The 14817-nt window shown below is 52.9% G+C and overlaps 1 protein-coding gene across 4 annotated transcripts in view; it reads left to right on the plus strand.

Annotated features, from left to right (window-relative positions):
* BTBD9 (BTB domain containing 9) overlaps positions 1 to 14817 on the plus strand; it is a 412514-nt gene that overhangs the window by 390556 nt on the left and 7141 nt on the right. For all 4 annotated transcript variants that reach the window (XM_079932926.1, XM_079932925.1, XM_079932927.1 and 1 more), the window contains one exon: positions 2099 to 2177. In XM_079932926.1, the coding sequence (XP_079789052.1) occupies positions 2099 to 2177 (79 nt within the window). The remainder of the gene's footprint in view (positions 1 to 2098; positions 2178 to 14817) is intronic.

Below are 14817 nucleotides of genomic sequence, written 5' to 3' on the forward strand. Positions count from 1 at the left end.
GATATTAATGCAGGGTAATGGAGGATTGGTATTAAATTGAAGCCTTCTGATCTTATTACTCCACAAATGCTCCCTCCTTCTCAGGCTGCTGCCCCGCCAGCCCTGCTTCCCCCAGCAGAGGTGGGGGCCGGTGGTGCCAGCCCAGGCCCGCCGTGGAGGCTGGGGCAGGAGATGGGAGCCGAGGGGGCCATGGTGAGGAAAGGGAGACTGGGGTTCAGGCCCGGCTCTGCCCAGGATGACTCACGGCGAACCCTCACTTCCTTCAGGGCCTTGGCCTCCACTCCACACTGTGGAGGGAGGAGGGGTCTTCCACAGAGGGAATGATTAGGGGCCTGTCTGCACTCTCAGAGCCCTGAGCATGTTGTCGAGTACCATGAGCTTACGAGAGTCAAGTTATACCTTCACGTCCAGAAGCGCCGGGCGATTTTTTGGATTAGCATAGGACTAGAAATCTAAGAAGAAAAGTCTTCACGCTGTCTGCTCCACTCCCGCCCCCTTCTCTACCCCAGTCCTTTTTGTGAAACTGGCTGAACCTAATAGCTGTCACCGGCTGAGGTCACTTGCCCTAGTTCTGTTTCCCTTTCGTGGAGGGGTGGTCTGAGAAGCAGGGTGGACCAGCTTTGGTGTGTGCAGCCTCTTGCATTAGCAGCAGGGATGGGACTGATGCCCTCGCAGTGTGGACCCCAGCTTCCCCTGACCTGCTGGAGGAAGGATGCAGATCTGTGCTCAGTTACCCTGCTTAGCTCAGAAGTGACCCCGAGGCCTGTGGGAGCGAGCCCAGGCCCAGAGTTGAAGCCCCACAGGGCCTTCCTCATAGGCCCACCGGCTTTCCAAGGGAGCTGCATGGGTCTGGGAGCAGAACACTGAGAAAATGGGCCAGGAGTGCAGGCCGTGGGGATGGTCGGATGGCATCACCTTCATGTATGAATAACAGCCTTTTTACAGAGTGATTTTTCTTATGCTGCTCCAGAAACGTGCTTCTGGAGGCACAGACTTTGCACACAGGATGGTAACGACTTTTTAATGACCTTAAGGGGCCTGGTGTCCAGGCAGCAGTGAATCAGTCTCAGTGGGAAGCTCACAGGGAGAGAGAAGATGGAACACCTGAAAGCAAAGGGGGAAAAACAAACCGCAAATACATGTGTTTTCTTCAGTAGCATTACTTGGTAATTAGACAATTACAGGAAACAGCTTCCCAGCAGCTGGCGCTTCCACTGTGTGGACGGAGGAGGGATGCAGCAACTGTGAACTCCTCACATTTCTTATGAAAGTATTACTGGCGTTTGCAGCTGTAGATGCTAAGCTCCCCGTGTGTTCTGATGAACGGGGCGGTAAACCGGGAGCAGACTGCCTCCTCTCAGGGGCGGCTTGGGGCCCGCGCAGCTGGGCTTTAAATGAACTGGCCCAGCCCCTGCTGATCCTTGAGGAATGGCTTTTAAAATAGTGGGGCTGCTTTTGAGCCCACCCGGAGACTGGCTGGTCCAGAGAATAAACTGTTTGGGGGGCATATTTGGAAGTGGGAAAAGGAGGGCTGGAGGGAGGCCTATGGAGAAACTGCCTCTTCTTCCCCAGGTGCCACCACTCGCAGGGGCTGGGGTGAGGGGTTCAGACAGGAGCCTGGGGCTCACACTGCAGCGAGTGCCGCCCAGCCCCGTCCTCCCCTTGCCCTGCCTCAGCTCCTCCTCCCAGGGCTCCCCAGCGAAGTCACTGCGCCCACCTGGACGCATCCATTCAGCCCACAGCCCTCTGAGGGCAGCCCCGTCGTGGCCCTGTTACTTCATGAACTCCACCAGCCTTGGTCACTCCTCTGTTCGGCCACACTCTTGTCACTATGTGCTCGCAGTCTGCCCTTCACGCTTATGTCGAGCCTTATGAGAATCCCGTCGCCTTCGCAGAAGGGCAGGGCGCCTTCTTTGATGAGATTGTAGGGAACACCGTGTGCTCCTGCCCGTCTCCCCACAGTGGGTGGAGCCCTGTCCCCACCCCCCTATGGCGCAGGAGGCCCTCCCCGTCCACGTACTGGGCTCTGCTGGCCCCGTTCTGTCAGCAGGGTCAACTGGGTGGTCTAACCAGGCAATGCTTGTGCTTCTCCTCACAGGTCCTGGCAATCAGTAACTTTTGAAAGACGGCCGGCCTCCTTCATTCGAATCGTTGGAACACACAACACAGCAAATGAGGTAAGGCTCCCCTTTCCTGAAAGACACGGTGATATTTCCTGGTGTACAGGTAAATGCCACATCCTGAGTTAAGTGGAGCTGTTTGTTCTACCCGCTACTGTCCTGTTGTTCAGCTTGGGACAGGAGAAAGTCCTGCTCTTGCATGATGGGGACATCGTTACCATTTCTGGGTAGCTCTTCACCAGCGAATGGAAGCCTGCTCCTGCGGCTTTGCTTCCGCCTACCAGCCACTCTGCAGAGACCTGGAGAGGTCAAACGCCCTGTCCTCAGAGTCCTCCGCCCTCCCAGACGTCAGCTGTCTCAGTGGGCCCTGGGCCCTCTGAGCATGGTGTGCAAGGAGCCCCAGCCCCGCAGGGCAGCTGAGGCGCACAGTTGCTGGTTTCTTCTGTCCGGCCCCCCGGTCCTGTGCCAGCCTGCACATAAGCGTTCTTGGGTGAGCCTCTTCCTCCCTGGCCTGTTCCTCACCTAGGCCCGGGCCTGGATCCCGGGGCAGCAGCCATTCCATTGGGCTGCACTGTTTGTGGATGTTCCGTCACCTTTGGATCTCACGAAGGAAGAGTGGGCAGGTTATTCTCCCCACTTTGGGCTCCTGCGGTCAGGGCAGCAGGCAGGTGAGGTTCCTGGGCCTCACACATGCTGTTTTTCTCTGGAGAAGTGCACTGGGTTCCTCCAGATCGGAGAGGAGAGGACAGGGCCCACAGTGGGTCGAGAGCGTGAGGGGAGGGCACTTTGCGTGCTTGCACCAGGACCGCGAGCGCAGCCCAGGGCCGCGCCAGGCACGCCGGGACTGCCCCCCTCGGCAGCGTGGATCCCCGCTGGGCTCACAGAGGCACCTCAGGGTCCACTCACACCGTTTCAGGTGAGAAGGACATCTGTTTCCATTTTGAGCGCAAAGTAATCCATCCGTAAGTTAATTATTACTTAGCCTTTCTGTTTCTCAGGTGGGCGTAGAGCAAGCGCCGGTGCTGGTGGGTTGGAGTCCAGCAGGTGCTCATCAAGCTGGTGCTTTTACAGCCAGATGTGCTTAGCGTGCACCCCTGAAGACCTGACCGCTGGCTAAAGACCGCAGTCATAAGGAACTGTGAGGTTGAAACTCGAGGTAGTAAACGCAAGGCATAAAAGTAGTAACCGTCCTGCAATTTCATCTTAACGTGAACTTTCTCAGATCTGTACAGGACCGGCTTCCTGGGTGTGTGACCAGGGCCGTGGCGTGGGGCTCCGTATCCAGAAGGGGGCTCAGAGCTTAGGGTTTAATGCTCTCTAGCACCCTCTTGAGAGTCTTGGCAATTTTACCTTTGAATTTTCTTTTATAAGGGAAGCCCCCGTGGGACAGTGGAGCGCCCACCAGGGCTCCGAGCCTCGGCTGACCTGCAGGCCAGCCCTGCCCCTCCTCACCTTCCTGGGACAGGTTCTCAGCCACCCACCCCCTGACCCCTGGAGCATGGACTTGCCCAGCCTCCCCCTCCTCAGCCTGTCCTGTGGCCACTGCCACCCGCCACTCCCAGTGGGGGCCTCGCACGCTTGTGAGGAGAGTCAGGATCTAGTGTGAGTCTCACGTGCGAGTCCCAGGATAGGGCCCAGGGTGCCGTGAGCGCCTGCCCTGACCTAAGGCTCTCCCCCAAGCCTGAGCCCGAGCGAGCGCAGCATCAAAAAGCAGATGAAAACCCCAGGACACGTCAGGAGAGACACTGTGGGGGCAAAGGAGAAGCTTTTTCCTGCCTTTTTGAACAAGATGCTCTGCATTTTCATTTTGCTCTGAGCCCCACACATCACGCAGCTGGCCCTGGATTCATGCATGATGTTTGTCAACTCAGAACTCTCCAGGGCACATCAAGTGCTTCTGGTACTTCAAAAAGTATTTTAAGAAGTGCAAATATTGTGATAATTTATATTCATTTTGCCTTTTCATTTATTTAGAATAAAAATGATATACGCCTACAATGTGTTTCTTGCAGAGAAGAGCTTATAAACAGAAGCCTGAAACTTTTTCTTACCTCTTCATTTCAAAACAAACCTGAAAATTACAAAAGTAAAGCAACTGATTTTTTTAAAGCATAAAATTAAAGAATTCTAAACATCAGGTCATAAAAACACTTTTTTCTTTTTTTTGATGATGGAACAAAAGTAAATTTGAATCTGCATTTTAATATATATTTGAGCCCCAAACCAAACATCATAGTTGTTAAATTTTGCCAATAAATCTCGATTTTTCTTACCACTTAAATTAATTATGTATGTATTACTTACTAAATTGGAAAACAATTTGAATTTATCTTTACATAATAGTATATGAAGCTAAAATTAAATATTTTTATTTGCAGTCACTTGTTTCTTATATAATGCATTAAAAAAAAGACAGATTTTTTTCTTTAATTCCTAAATGGGACTCTGTAATTATCATTTACAACAGAAGGAATTCTTAAGTCAGAGAAGGCTGAGAAGCACTGGAGCAAGTCTGGTCAGAGTCTTTTCCCAGCCCTCAGCCCCAAGCCTATCACCTCAGAGACCAAATGAAAAATAACTTCCCCTTACAGAACTCTAAAGCTGGAGTGCAAGATCCCCTCTCCCTGATGAGTTTACAAAAATATCTGTGCAGGGAGCCCCAGCTGCTTTGGACCTGCCAGTTTGCATGGGTTGACTTAGGTCACTAATTAATGGGTGACCCGTCATATCTGGCTGATGAGCAACTTGCTCAGCTGCCTTATTGAGTGGGTTATCGCTCAAGAAAAAAAGCCTCCGTGTAGTGTTGCCAACCTGGGAACATCTCAAATCATAAAAGAAACAGTGACCAGGATCATAAGGCAAGATCCATAAACTGTCATTCTCAGAACAAACAAGAAGGCACAAGCGTTGAATTTCACAGAGCACCAAGGATGTAGTGAGCCCTCAAAGAGGACGTTCTTTACTGCAGCACACTGGCTTCTGGGCGTCATATCCCCGTTCTTGGAGAAGGGCAAGGATGTGGGGCAAAGGTCAGAGGTGTGAGGGAAGGAGGGTGACTGGGGTCGGTCGGGCAGGACTCCTGGGGAGGCCAGGCCTGGGAACTGTGATGGCGCCGACGGCCGGGGAAGGCAGGCGGGGGTCCAGGACAGCCCTGGTCCCGAGTCCCATGGAGCCAGAACCGAGTCATGAGAAGACAGCGGTCAGGGAGCCTCTTCCTCACAGTGGAGCAGAGGCAGGGGTTCCTCAGTCTGGCCCTGCTTGTTTGCTGAGTGACATCAGTGGCCTTGGTTTAGTCAGAGCCAGGCCCTCTTTCCCTTTAGATGCCAAATGTTACCAGCCCAAAGACTGTGTGCGAATTTCAAGGAGCATAGATGGAATTGGTTTCTAGCATGGGAAGGTTAGATGGTCTTTGTGGATAGCAGAAAGAGAAATGTGCCACGTCTCCCAGGTAAGACTGGTTTCTGCAGGCACTGCCCCGCCCGGAGAGGGGCGTCCGCACAGGGCACGGTGGGGAAGCGCAGCTTGGAGCTCCTGAGAGTTGAGAGCGTTCAGCAGAGATGGGCGGCTCTTCGGGCAGCAGGTGGAAAGTGGCCTGTGTATGTGGCCAGAGCTGCCGGCGGCTCAGGAACTGCCCCCACCTCCAGACATCCCAGCTGCTAGCAGGATAGCAGAGGTGTCCAGAGCTAAAACTGATGGGGAATTCTGGCCCGACGTGGGCACCTGTCTGTCTTGCCGTAGCCGGCCAGGCCTTCCCGCGTCAGGCTCGGCATCTGTGCTGCACGCTGATCCCCACCCCGGATCAGGGCCAGCTCTCAGGTGATGCAGCCGAGGAGGGCTGCGGACGTTCAGATTTCTTGATCACCTGTTTGGGCACGCTTCTGGTTTCCTCAGCATTTCATCCCTGTCCTCTGGGAGGTGCGTGTCTGCTCCTGGCATCTGTCTCTCATTTTCCTTTGTGAGCACCACAGCGATGAATTCATTTAATTTTTTAGCTATGTTTACGACTTCTGTCAATAAATTCCCCTAATGTTTACCTCCCAAAGACTCCACCACTTGCTTCAGTGACCTCCTGCGCCTTGTGTACTCAGCATTTCCTTGTCATTTATCTTCACTTCTTAGAACATTCTCCTTTCATTGCCTGCCAGCGAGTTTGTCATCCTGCTCCTCCTCTCTGCTCTGTAATCCTCCCTGCGGCGTGCTTCTCACGTTTCTCTGCTCTGCCCTTGGATACCATCCTCCCTCTGCGCCCTTTCGCAGGCTTCTTTCCTCTGTCTTCCTCTCACGCTTAGCACTAGATGGCAGGCACGTGTCAGTTTGTCTTTCAGCGAGTTCCCCCTCCGTCCTGCTCTCCTTCAGTTGTTTTCATTCCTCTGAATCTTCCCAGTGCCTGTAGCCAAAAAGGTCTCCTTGGCTGTTTCCTCCATCACTTTCTCTTGGTCTCAGTCACCAGTGCAACCGCGAGGTCATTCCAGCCCACCTGCCTCAACTGCTACTTGACTCCGAGCTACTCGAGAGGAGGCATTGCTTCCCTTTCTAAGGCTCTCCTGTCTGAAGGACGTTGGATGTGGTCCTGGTGGATCTGAAGTTTCCACTCGTGCCATGCAGCGGCCGTGCTAGTTCTGATGCAGCCCCTCTCACACACCCTTCATTTCCATTTCACTAGTTACCACAGCAAAGCCGCAAAGGCACACTGCTTTGTCCTTAAGGAGGTCAGGCTGGGTCCAAATGAGGTCTGTCTGTGGACCTATGACAATCCGTCAGTCTATTAAAAGAAATACAAGTTACGCCTGTTTCTTCTTATGGCTTTGATGAAACCTGGGTTGGAGAGCAGGTTCTGGAGTGATTTTTTTAGGAGGCAGAGACCTCAGGGGCACAAGCAGCCCCGGGGGTCAGAAAGGACTTGTAGGAAAAGCTAACTTTCTGCACTATGGAAACACCCGCGGGAAAGCTTTTGCCTAGTCAGTAATAGAGAGCGAGGATGGGGTCGACAGTCTGTCGGCAGCTCTCAGGTCTCCATTTACGTATTGAATTTACGTAGCTGCGGAGACAGGCTACGTGGTATTTGTCTTGTATCCTAGCCTTAGCCTGGACCTGGCGCATGTGAGCAGAGAGTACCTGCTGCCTGAGTGAGCAGATGAATCGTTCGGTCTGTCCGTCCGTCTCTCCCTCTCCCCATCAGGCAGCCAAATAAAGGGAAAGATTTAGTGAAACAACTTCTCCTCCCCGCGATCCACGGGGATGAACATGACAGCATGTTGAAGGACAGAAGCCAGTACAGAAGAATCCGTGTAGTAGGATTATGTTCATACAAACGTCAAAAACAGGCAAAACTAAGCTGTAACATCTGAGGATGTGTACACAGAACAGAAATGATTATTATTAAAGCCAGACTGTGGGTCTCCAGCAGGGAGGCTTAGATCAGGAAGGGACCACAGGGCGCCAGCGATTCTTCTGGTTCTTGACCTGCGTGTGGTTTGCACGGCTGGCGTTGACTATACAGTTATTCAGCAAGCTATACATTTGTATTTCATGCACCTTTTAGTGCACGGTTTTCACAATACAAAATGTTCTGGTTTAAGCAAAAGGGATAATTTGACGAGGAAACCAAAGCTGAGCGATGTTCAGTGACTCGCACACAGTCATGCCTGGTGAGTGGCAGAGCCAGGGTTTGAATCCAGGCAGTTGGCACTTAACATCCAGGCTGCTCTGTCTCCCCAAAAGGCATAACAAATGGTAAAGCTTCAGAAATGAGCCCAGCTCTGCCCGGGCCAGGTCGTCGAGTCAGGCGCTGGGGGAGCAGACAGTCCCTGCGGGCAGGCTTCGTGCACCAGCCGGGCTGGAACCAGGAGAGAAACCCAGGCAGGGCCCTTCCCTGGGGGGTGTTGCAGCTTCAGCGCCTGACAGAAGTCAACCCACGAGAAGACGCCTTCACCTGGAGTGGGGGTGGGGGGATGCTGCGAGGAGCAGCGCTGGTGGAGGCCGAGTGATGGAGTGAGCGGAGCAGTGGCGGCTGACGGGGGTGGTCCTGAGGAGGGGTTTTGGCATCTGAAAAGTGGATCAGGTCATCCTGACGGGCAGACAGGGATGAGGCTGTGCCGTGGCGGGCTTGGGAGGGCGGGGAGTGCAGATCCCTCCGTGAGCTCCAGGGAGCTTGCCGCTGGAGGGTCTGCACCGCTGGCACGAGCAGGATGGAGAGTCTGTAAGTGGCTGCTTGAGCTGCCCTCCAGGACCACTCAGCGCCGAGCCTGGAGTGAGGCAGAATTTATTTACAGGCACTGTCAGGCCGGTGAGTGGCTCTGGGCTCCCTGTGCCATCCTTGTTCCCATAGCAACATGTACCTCTAGTGAAGAAAAAACAAAAAGAAGGAAACAGACTCTGCTTAAAAAAAAAAGCGCTCCTTCCTGGCCCCGTGACAGTTATTTCCCAGGCCCCACCCCCCCAGGTCTGGTCACTCCCTGTCTGAGTCCCCAAGGATTCCCTCCCCGGCAGTATCCTCCAGAGGATGTCGTCTGAGACACAGCCATAATGCACAGGGTGGGGAGGTAGGGAATGAGCTGAGGAGGAGAGAGAAGTGGGTGGAAGGAAGGGAGGGGCCTTGTCCAGTGTGGACCAGGAGACCTTGGCACTGGTGCCAGCCTCATGCCCAACCAGCTGTGTGACCCCCAGCAAGTCACTTCACCTCCCTGGCTCTCAGGACACTTGTCTTTAAAATAAGGAGAGTGAACTAGCTCTTAAAGGTTCCTTCCCAGTGAGACAGAAAAAAAGCAGAAAAATATTTAATTTATAGCACAATTATAAAAAGGCGTATTTTATAGGCATCTTTATACTTAAATGTCTATTAGGAAAGATTTTATTGGAAAAAGAGAGGGAAAGTGACACAACAGGGAGCACGTCTTTGTTCCAGACGCTCCACAAGCCTTATGCCTGTTGTAGTGGAGCACAGTAATTCTGCACCAAACAACCAGCCTGGGAGGAGGTGCACACAGCACCTGAGCAGGTGAGGCCTGGGGGCTGCCGGGCAGCAGGATGGACAGAGACGCCAGCTGGTGAGGATGATGTCCAGCCATGTCCTGCTGCAGAGCCAGTGGTGAGCCAGGCCTGCAGTCTCCCTGCAGCTGGAAGCCTTCGAGACAAAGCAGACACGTCACCTGGATGAAGTGAAAAGCTGCCCAGGGCAGTGGGGCCGCCCGCGCGGCCTTGCGGGGAGAGCAGGAGCCCTGGTAAGGCCGTGTCTCCCGGCTCTACCTGGGAACTAGAATATTTCTCCTTTTTTGCTTTAGTTTTTCAAAAATAAAAAGATACCTCTACCGCTCTAGGGCCAAATTAATTAAGACAAGAGAGTGAATCGCTCCCTGGAGCTCTTGAGTGTGCACTCATAAAAGTCAGTGGTCGGGAGTTCTGGGACTGCCTGGGGGGATGTGTTTTCTTTCTTTTTTTTTCCTTCGGCCGTATGGCATGTGGGATCTTATGGTCTTAGTTCCCCAGCCAGGGACTGAACCTGTGCTCCCTGTAGTGGAAGCACGGAGTCTTAACCATTGGACCACCAGGGAAGTACCTGTGATATGTTTTGGAAACTTCCAAGCAGTGGAGTTCCAGTTATTTGTGAGTGCCCTGGCCTATGTGAAGATGGGAAAGTGACATTGGAAAGTTAAAAAAACTGTTAACCGTATATAAGCAGTGTCACCAAGAAGCTTACTCCCATCCCTAGTAGGCATAAATACTTGTGCAAAACTGTGGGGTTATCCTGTCACCCCTAAGCAATGCTGAAAAGTTGTTGCTCACAAACTGGAAGTGTCTCCCTATGAAATGGGTTCCTTAACTGAAAACCATGTTTTGGGCTGTACAGATGTACGTACGTGAAACTTTGGTTTTAAATTGCAGTGTTTTGTTAGAAACACTTAGTCTTCATTTTTAAAGGAACAAAAATAAAACATCTCTACAATCTAAAGATGGACTCATAACTTGTTCCTGAGATGAGTGTAAGAAGATGTAATTGTCATTGTCATCAGGCTCAGTTAATGTTTGCTGAGTGTGTGTGTGACGCTGCCACGCCACACGCTGCGAAAGGAGAGAGGAGGTCTTCAGGGTGTATAATTCAGAAGCCACGTCTCTGTGTCTGACTTCTGGGCAGATATCATTGAGAGGTAGGTATCTATTTTATAAAGATGTAGATGTAAGTTGAAAGCTTGGCTCAAATCCTATTTGTATTGGTTGGCATGAAAGCAATCTGTGAAAATTACTCAGGAGAAACCAGAAAGGCAAGGTAGAGTCATTGATCAACATTTATTAAATTTTCCTGATTTCTGCTACAGTTCACGCTGGACTCTTAGCCCAACTTGGGAAAATTAGCAGAGGCTTCTCTGCTTTTAAAAACCTTGAAGACACATTGAACGAAGTGCTCAGGGAATCCCTCTAATGAAAGGCGGCAAACAGTGGCTAGCCGAGGAATTTGCCTGCTCGCCAAGAAGGAGCCAGCACGTTTGTGTACGTCCTTTCCAGGGTTCACCCCAGACTATCTCAGACACGTCAAGAATTACGGCTCCCAGAGAGGAAAGGCAAAGGGATAAGAAACAGCAGCTACAAAAAAGGACACACGGATGTGACTCAGGCTGCGTCGGATTCATACACACGACTACATTCCAATTTAACTGGCTCCTCTCGGAAGACAGATCCAGAAGCCACTGAAGCTGGTTCAGCGAAGGTACCCCTTGGTGAGCAGCAGTAATCAAACAGGCTAATGGGATACATGATTGCCGAGAAGGGAAGGGAAAATGATGCGGCGACTGCGGTAATGGTTTTGCATAAATCAGTAGTGTGGCTCTGCCCTGTATGCCTCATTCACTTTTGGTCACATCCTTTCCAAGGGGTATCGCAGTCTTGGGAAGGTTCGGAGGAAAGAAATTGCATCACACAAGCTTCTGAGCGAAGAGAAACTCAGGACCTGGCTGTTCCACCGAGAGGGAGGCCTGAGGTGCTCGGTGGGGAGAGGAGCTTAGGGGTGTGAGGGACAAGCGGCAGTTTCCACACGGCACCTGGTACCGCCCCTCGTGGCAGTGACGACTCCTCCAGGCAACAGCGACCTCCAGTGTCTGTGTGAAAAGAGCAGACGCATCCCAGCCTCTCTTCCCTTTGCACCTCTGCTGGGGTGGCAGGCATCTCGGGCCAGCCCCGACCCCTTGGCCACCAGAGAAGGTGCCAGTTTCTCCAGGACAGGCTCACTTTCCACCCCTGCTCCCATGAACAGAGTCAGGACTGCCCACAGGCCCCCTCTCTGGATGCCCATTTGCAACGGGTGGACATCCGAAGGGGCCTAGGGTCCTAAGGGAAGAACCCCAGCCTTGCACAAGATGATGATGGTGAGGTACAGACACCGTGATGTTCATCCTCATCGGCAGTGGTCCAGGACCTGGCTGGGTGTTGGCTTCGCACTGTCGTCATGTTAGGTTCAAGGCCAGTGGGTTGGATTATCCACTGAGACAGCTGAGCTGGCACGTTGGTGTACAGAAGGCGAGAGCGAGGCCCCAAGCCTTTATCTGGAAGTCCTCCCTGTCCCTTCTGCCTGGAAGGCCACTCCCGCCCTGTCTTCAAGGCCTGGTTTCCCTTCCAGGCGAAGTTAATCTCTCACACTGTGTATTCCTTCTCACTTGCTATTATGTTGTCTGTGTGAGGAGGCATCCTGATATGGAGAGAGCACGGATTCTGGAGCTGCTCCACCCTGCGGTTGAGTCCCACTCACCACTGTGGGCTGAGGTCCATCTGGTGGAGGTCCTGACGGCAGGGACGGTGTGGTTTAGCCTTGGGCCAGTGTTTGTGCTCAGTGAGGTCACTGAAGGTTGAAAAACAAAAGCAGTGAAAGGAAGGCTCTGAGGATGAGTCCAGGTCCCCTGCTTGGCTGGGCCTGGAGGCCCCTCGGACCCCCGTGCTGTGCCCGCTGCAGCACCATAGTCCCCCAGCCTCCATCCTCCCAGAGGATCCTTAGAGGCTGTGAAGAATCCTCCCCTCTCCTGTGTCAGTCTTACCAAGCCTGTTATCAGGTTCTGTTATTTATCCTTTAAAAAGGATTCTTTCCTGTTTATCCCAAATTGCTGTGTTCTACCTCAGGGGATTTCAGGTTTAAGGGTTTGTTGTCATCTACCTTCTTTCCTCAGGCACTTGTATTATTTGTCACCATAAATGTATTCTTTTTGTAATATTTTTAACTCAAGAAATACTTAATTTTTTAAGACTCTCCTCTGTCCGGTGACCCTGGCTCCCTGCCCAGGTCCGGGCCGGGTCCTCGCCCAGTCCCCTGAGCCATGGCCTCTTGCCTCTGCCGCCCTGCTCCCCACCTCCCCCGTTCCCGCCTTTCTTTGTCATCACGCAGGCTGGGAGTCCACAGTGGTCACCCTCCTCCTGCACCAGGCCTCCCTCCTCTGACCAGTTCTGCTTGACTGCCTCACCTTCCCCAACTCAGCTCAGGCGGCATCCCCTGCTCCACTGGCTGACTGGGGGCCCCTCCTCTGCACCCTCATGGCTCCCTTGGTGGCCAGAGCCTGTCCACTCACGTGTCTCTATCCTTACTGGTTGGTGCACCCTTTGAGGGGGCCAGGCCTCACAGGAGGGGGTGCAGGAGGTGCCTTGTGTTTTGGAATGAATAAATGAATGAGTGAGTGAGTGAATTAAAGAATGCACTTGGACCTCCTGACCTCCAAACCCTCCTCACCGTGTTTGGCTCCTCTGGCCACGCCTACCGTGTGGTGTCACCTTGTCCTGCCCCCCAGCCTGAGCCTGGAACGTGGAGGCGCCGGTCCTTTCCCAGCTTGCCGCCCTTATCTGCTCGCTCTGTCCCCGCTGCACGCTCTACCTCCGCACCCATCTTTCCATCTGTAAAACACCCTTTTTCACTTGGAATCCTCACCACATGGTTTGTGACTTACAGAGTTAACTGTTTGTTGTGCGTTGCCTTTGACTTGGCAGAGCCCGCTTGGCTCTGGAGATGCTCAGTGAACCCGCATCAAAGTTAGTTGGTCCCTTAGTGACACCCTTGGGACTCGGGGGTCACAGCCTGAAGCGCAGCCCTGACACAGCCCTGGTTCCTCACATCCGGCCGCGGAGGCTCGGCCAGGCTGCTGGCGGCTAGGGCTTCCCAGGGCTCCCAGAGGCTCCCAGTTTCCCCCAGCGTAGAGGGCAGAGCCTACGCTGAGCTCTGCAGGGTCAGGGAGAGGCATGACTATGATTTCTCCAAGGAGGAGCCTCCACAGGAGGACACCAAAACAGTACCGTTAGGTATGTCCGGAATAATAGCCATTCGAGTTGCTATTTTAAAACAGGTTGGTTAAGTGGCCTAGAGACAGTGGTGCAGTTAAGTCACCCAAGTTAGAGGAATGGGAGTAACAGTGGGAACGGGGCAACAGCAGGGGTCCGGCTACCAGCAGTATTGAGTGCTCACTGTAGTCGCGTCCTCCAGGCTTTTTATGGGTACGGCGTGGAGCAGAAACCCACCCTGCCTCTCTGGACTGCGTCACCCATGGGGACCCTTCCTTAGGTGAGAGCCAGACGTTAGTTAGCGGCCAGCTGCACTGAGATCTTTTTTAACTTTATTTTTCAATCCAGGGTTTTTATTGATTTGTTTATTCTTGTGCAAGGCCCTGAGTGGGAGAAAGGACGGCCACGCCTCGGTCCTTGAATCAGATGGGAACTGACAGGTCAGGACACAGGCAGGAGGAGGGGCTGGGCCTTGGGCCCTGGAGCCTCACAGGCTGGCCTAGAAATTAAGAGACCCAGAGGGAGGTTCGTGAGAGCACAAGGAGAGAAACCCATTCACTGGGAAAGGTAATATGCAGCAGGACAGTGTTAAATCAGTGGAAGGGTTAGTATCAGCCTAGGGCTCCGAGGAGCAGCCTCAGAGATGCTGACGGGGAGCGTGAGAGCAGGGTGACATAGCCGACTGCGGGCGTGATGGGGTGGGGTAAGGAGGTCAGGTCAGAACGGGGACGGTGCCGTAAGGTGCATCGTTCAGAACAGGTGGAGGAGACACAGGCGCCGGGGACGAAAGATGACTGGGTGGTGTTGAGAAAGAGAAGGATGTTTGTTCGTTTACAAGGAGGTCTAGGGAGAGGATCCACTGAGAGTGCGGCGGGGGGTGTGCAGAAGCCAAGATGTGTTCTGGGGGGTGTCTCCACGGCCCCACCCCGTGCTTGGAAAGACGGGTGCTCCTAGAGCAAGAGACTATCAATAACCCACCAGAAGGTGGTCCTGTCACTTCAGAAGCTCAGAGAATGTGGAGCTGATGGAGAAGAGGTATTAATAGCTGCTACTTAGAAGAGGATTTTCAAATTTACCCTGAGTAGCCCAGGTGAGAGCTGACGGCCCAGACAGGTTTTAAATCCCCAGAAAAGGCCCTTCCCTATGGCTGTTGACAGGTAAGCACCTGCAGGTGGGCCCAAGGGGCGAGATTTGATATAAAAGGGAGGGAGAAAGGAAAGAAAAGGAAAGGAAGGAGAGACCGGGGGCTGACTCGGGTCCACAGGAAGCAGCACCAGCCTGAGCTTTAAGGGGAGAAACAGGCTAACTCTAAGAGAAAATACACTCTGCCCATACAGAGGACGCGTGGTCTCGGGCTTCATATTAGTTTGAAAGGTGAAATTTGAAACAGTGGTAGATAAATGAATTGAAGTGGGAATATGGAAGAAATAGTGATGCAGGAAGGAAAGCATGG

The sequence above is a fragment of the Stenella coeruleoalba genome (assembly GCF_951394435.1).
Source record: "Stenella coeruleoalba genome assembly, chromosome: 10".
Taxonomy (NCBI): domain Eukaryota; kingdom Metazoa; phylum Chordata; class Mammalia; order Artiodactyla; family Delphinidae; genus Stenella; species Stenella coeruleoalba.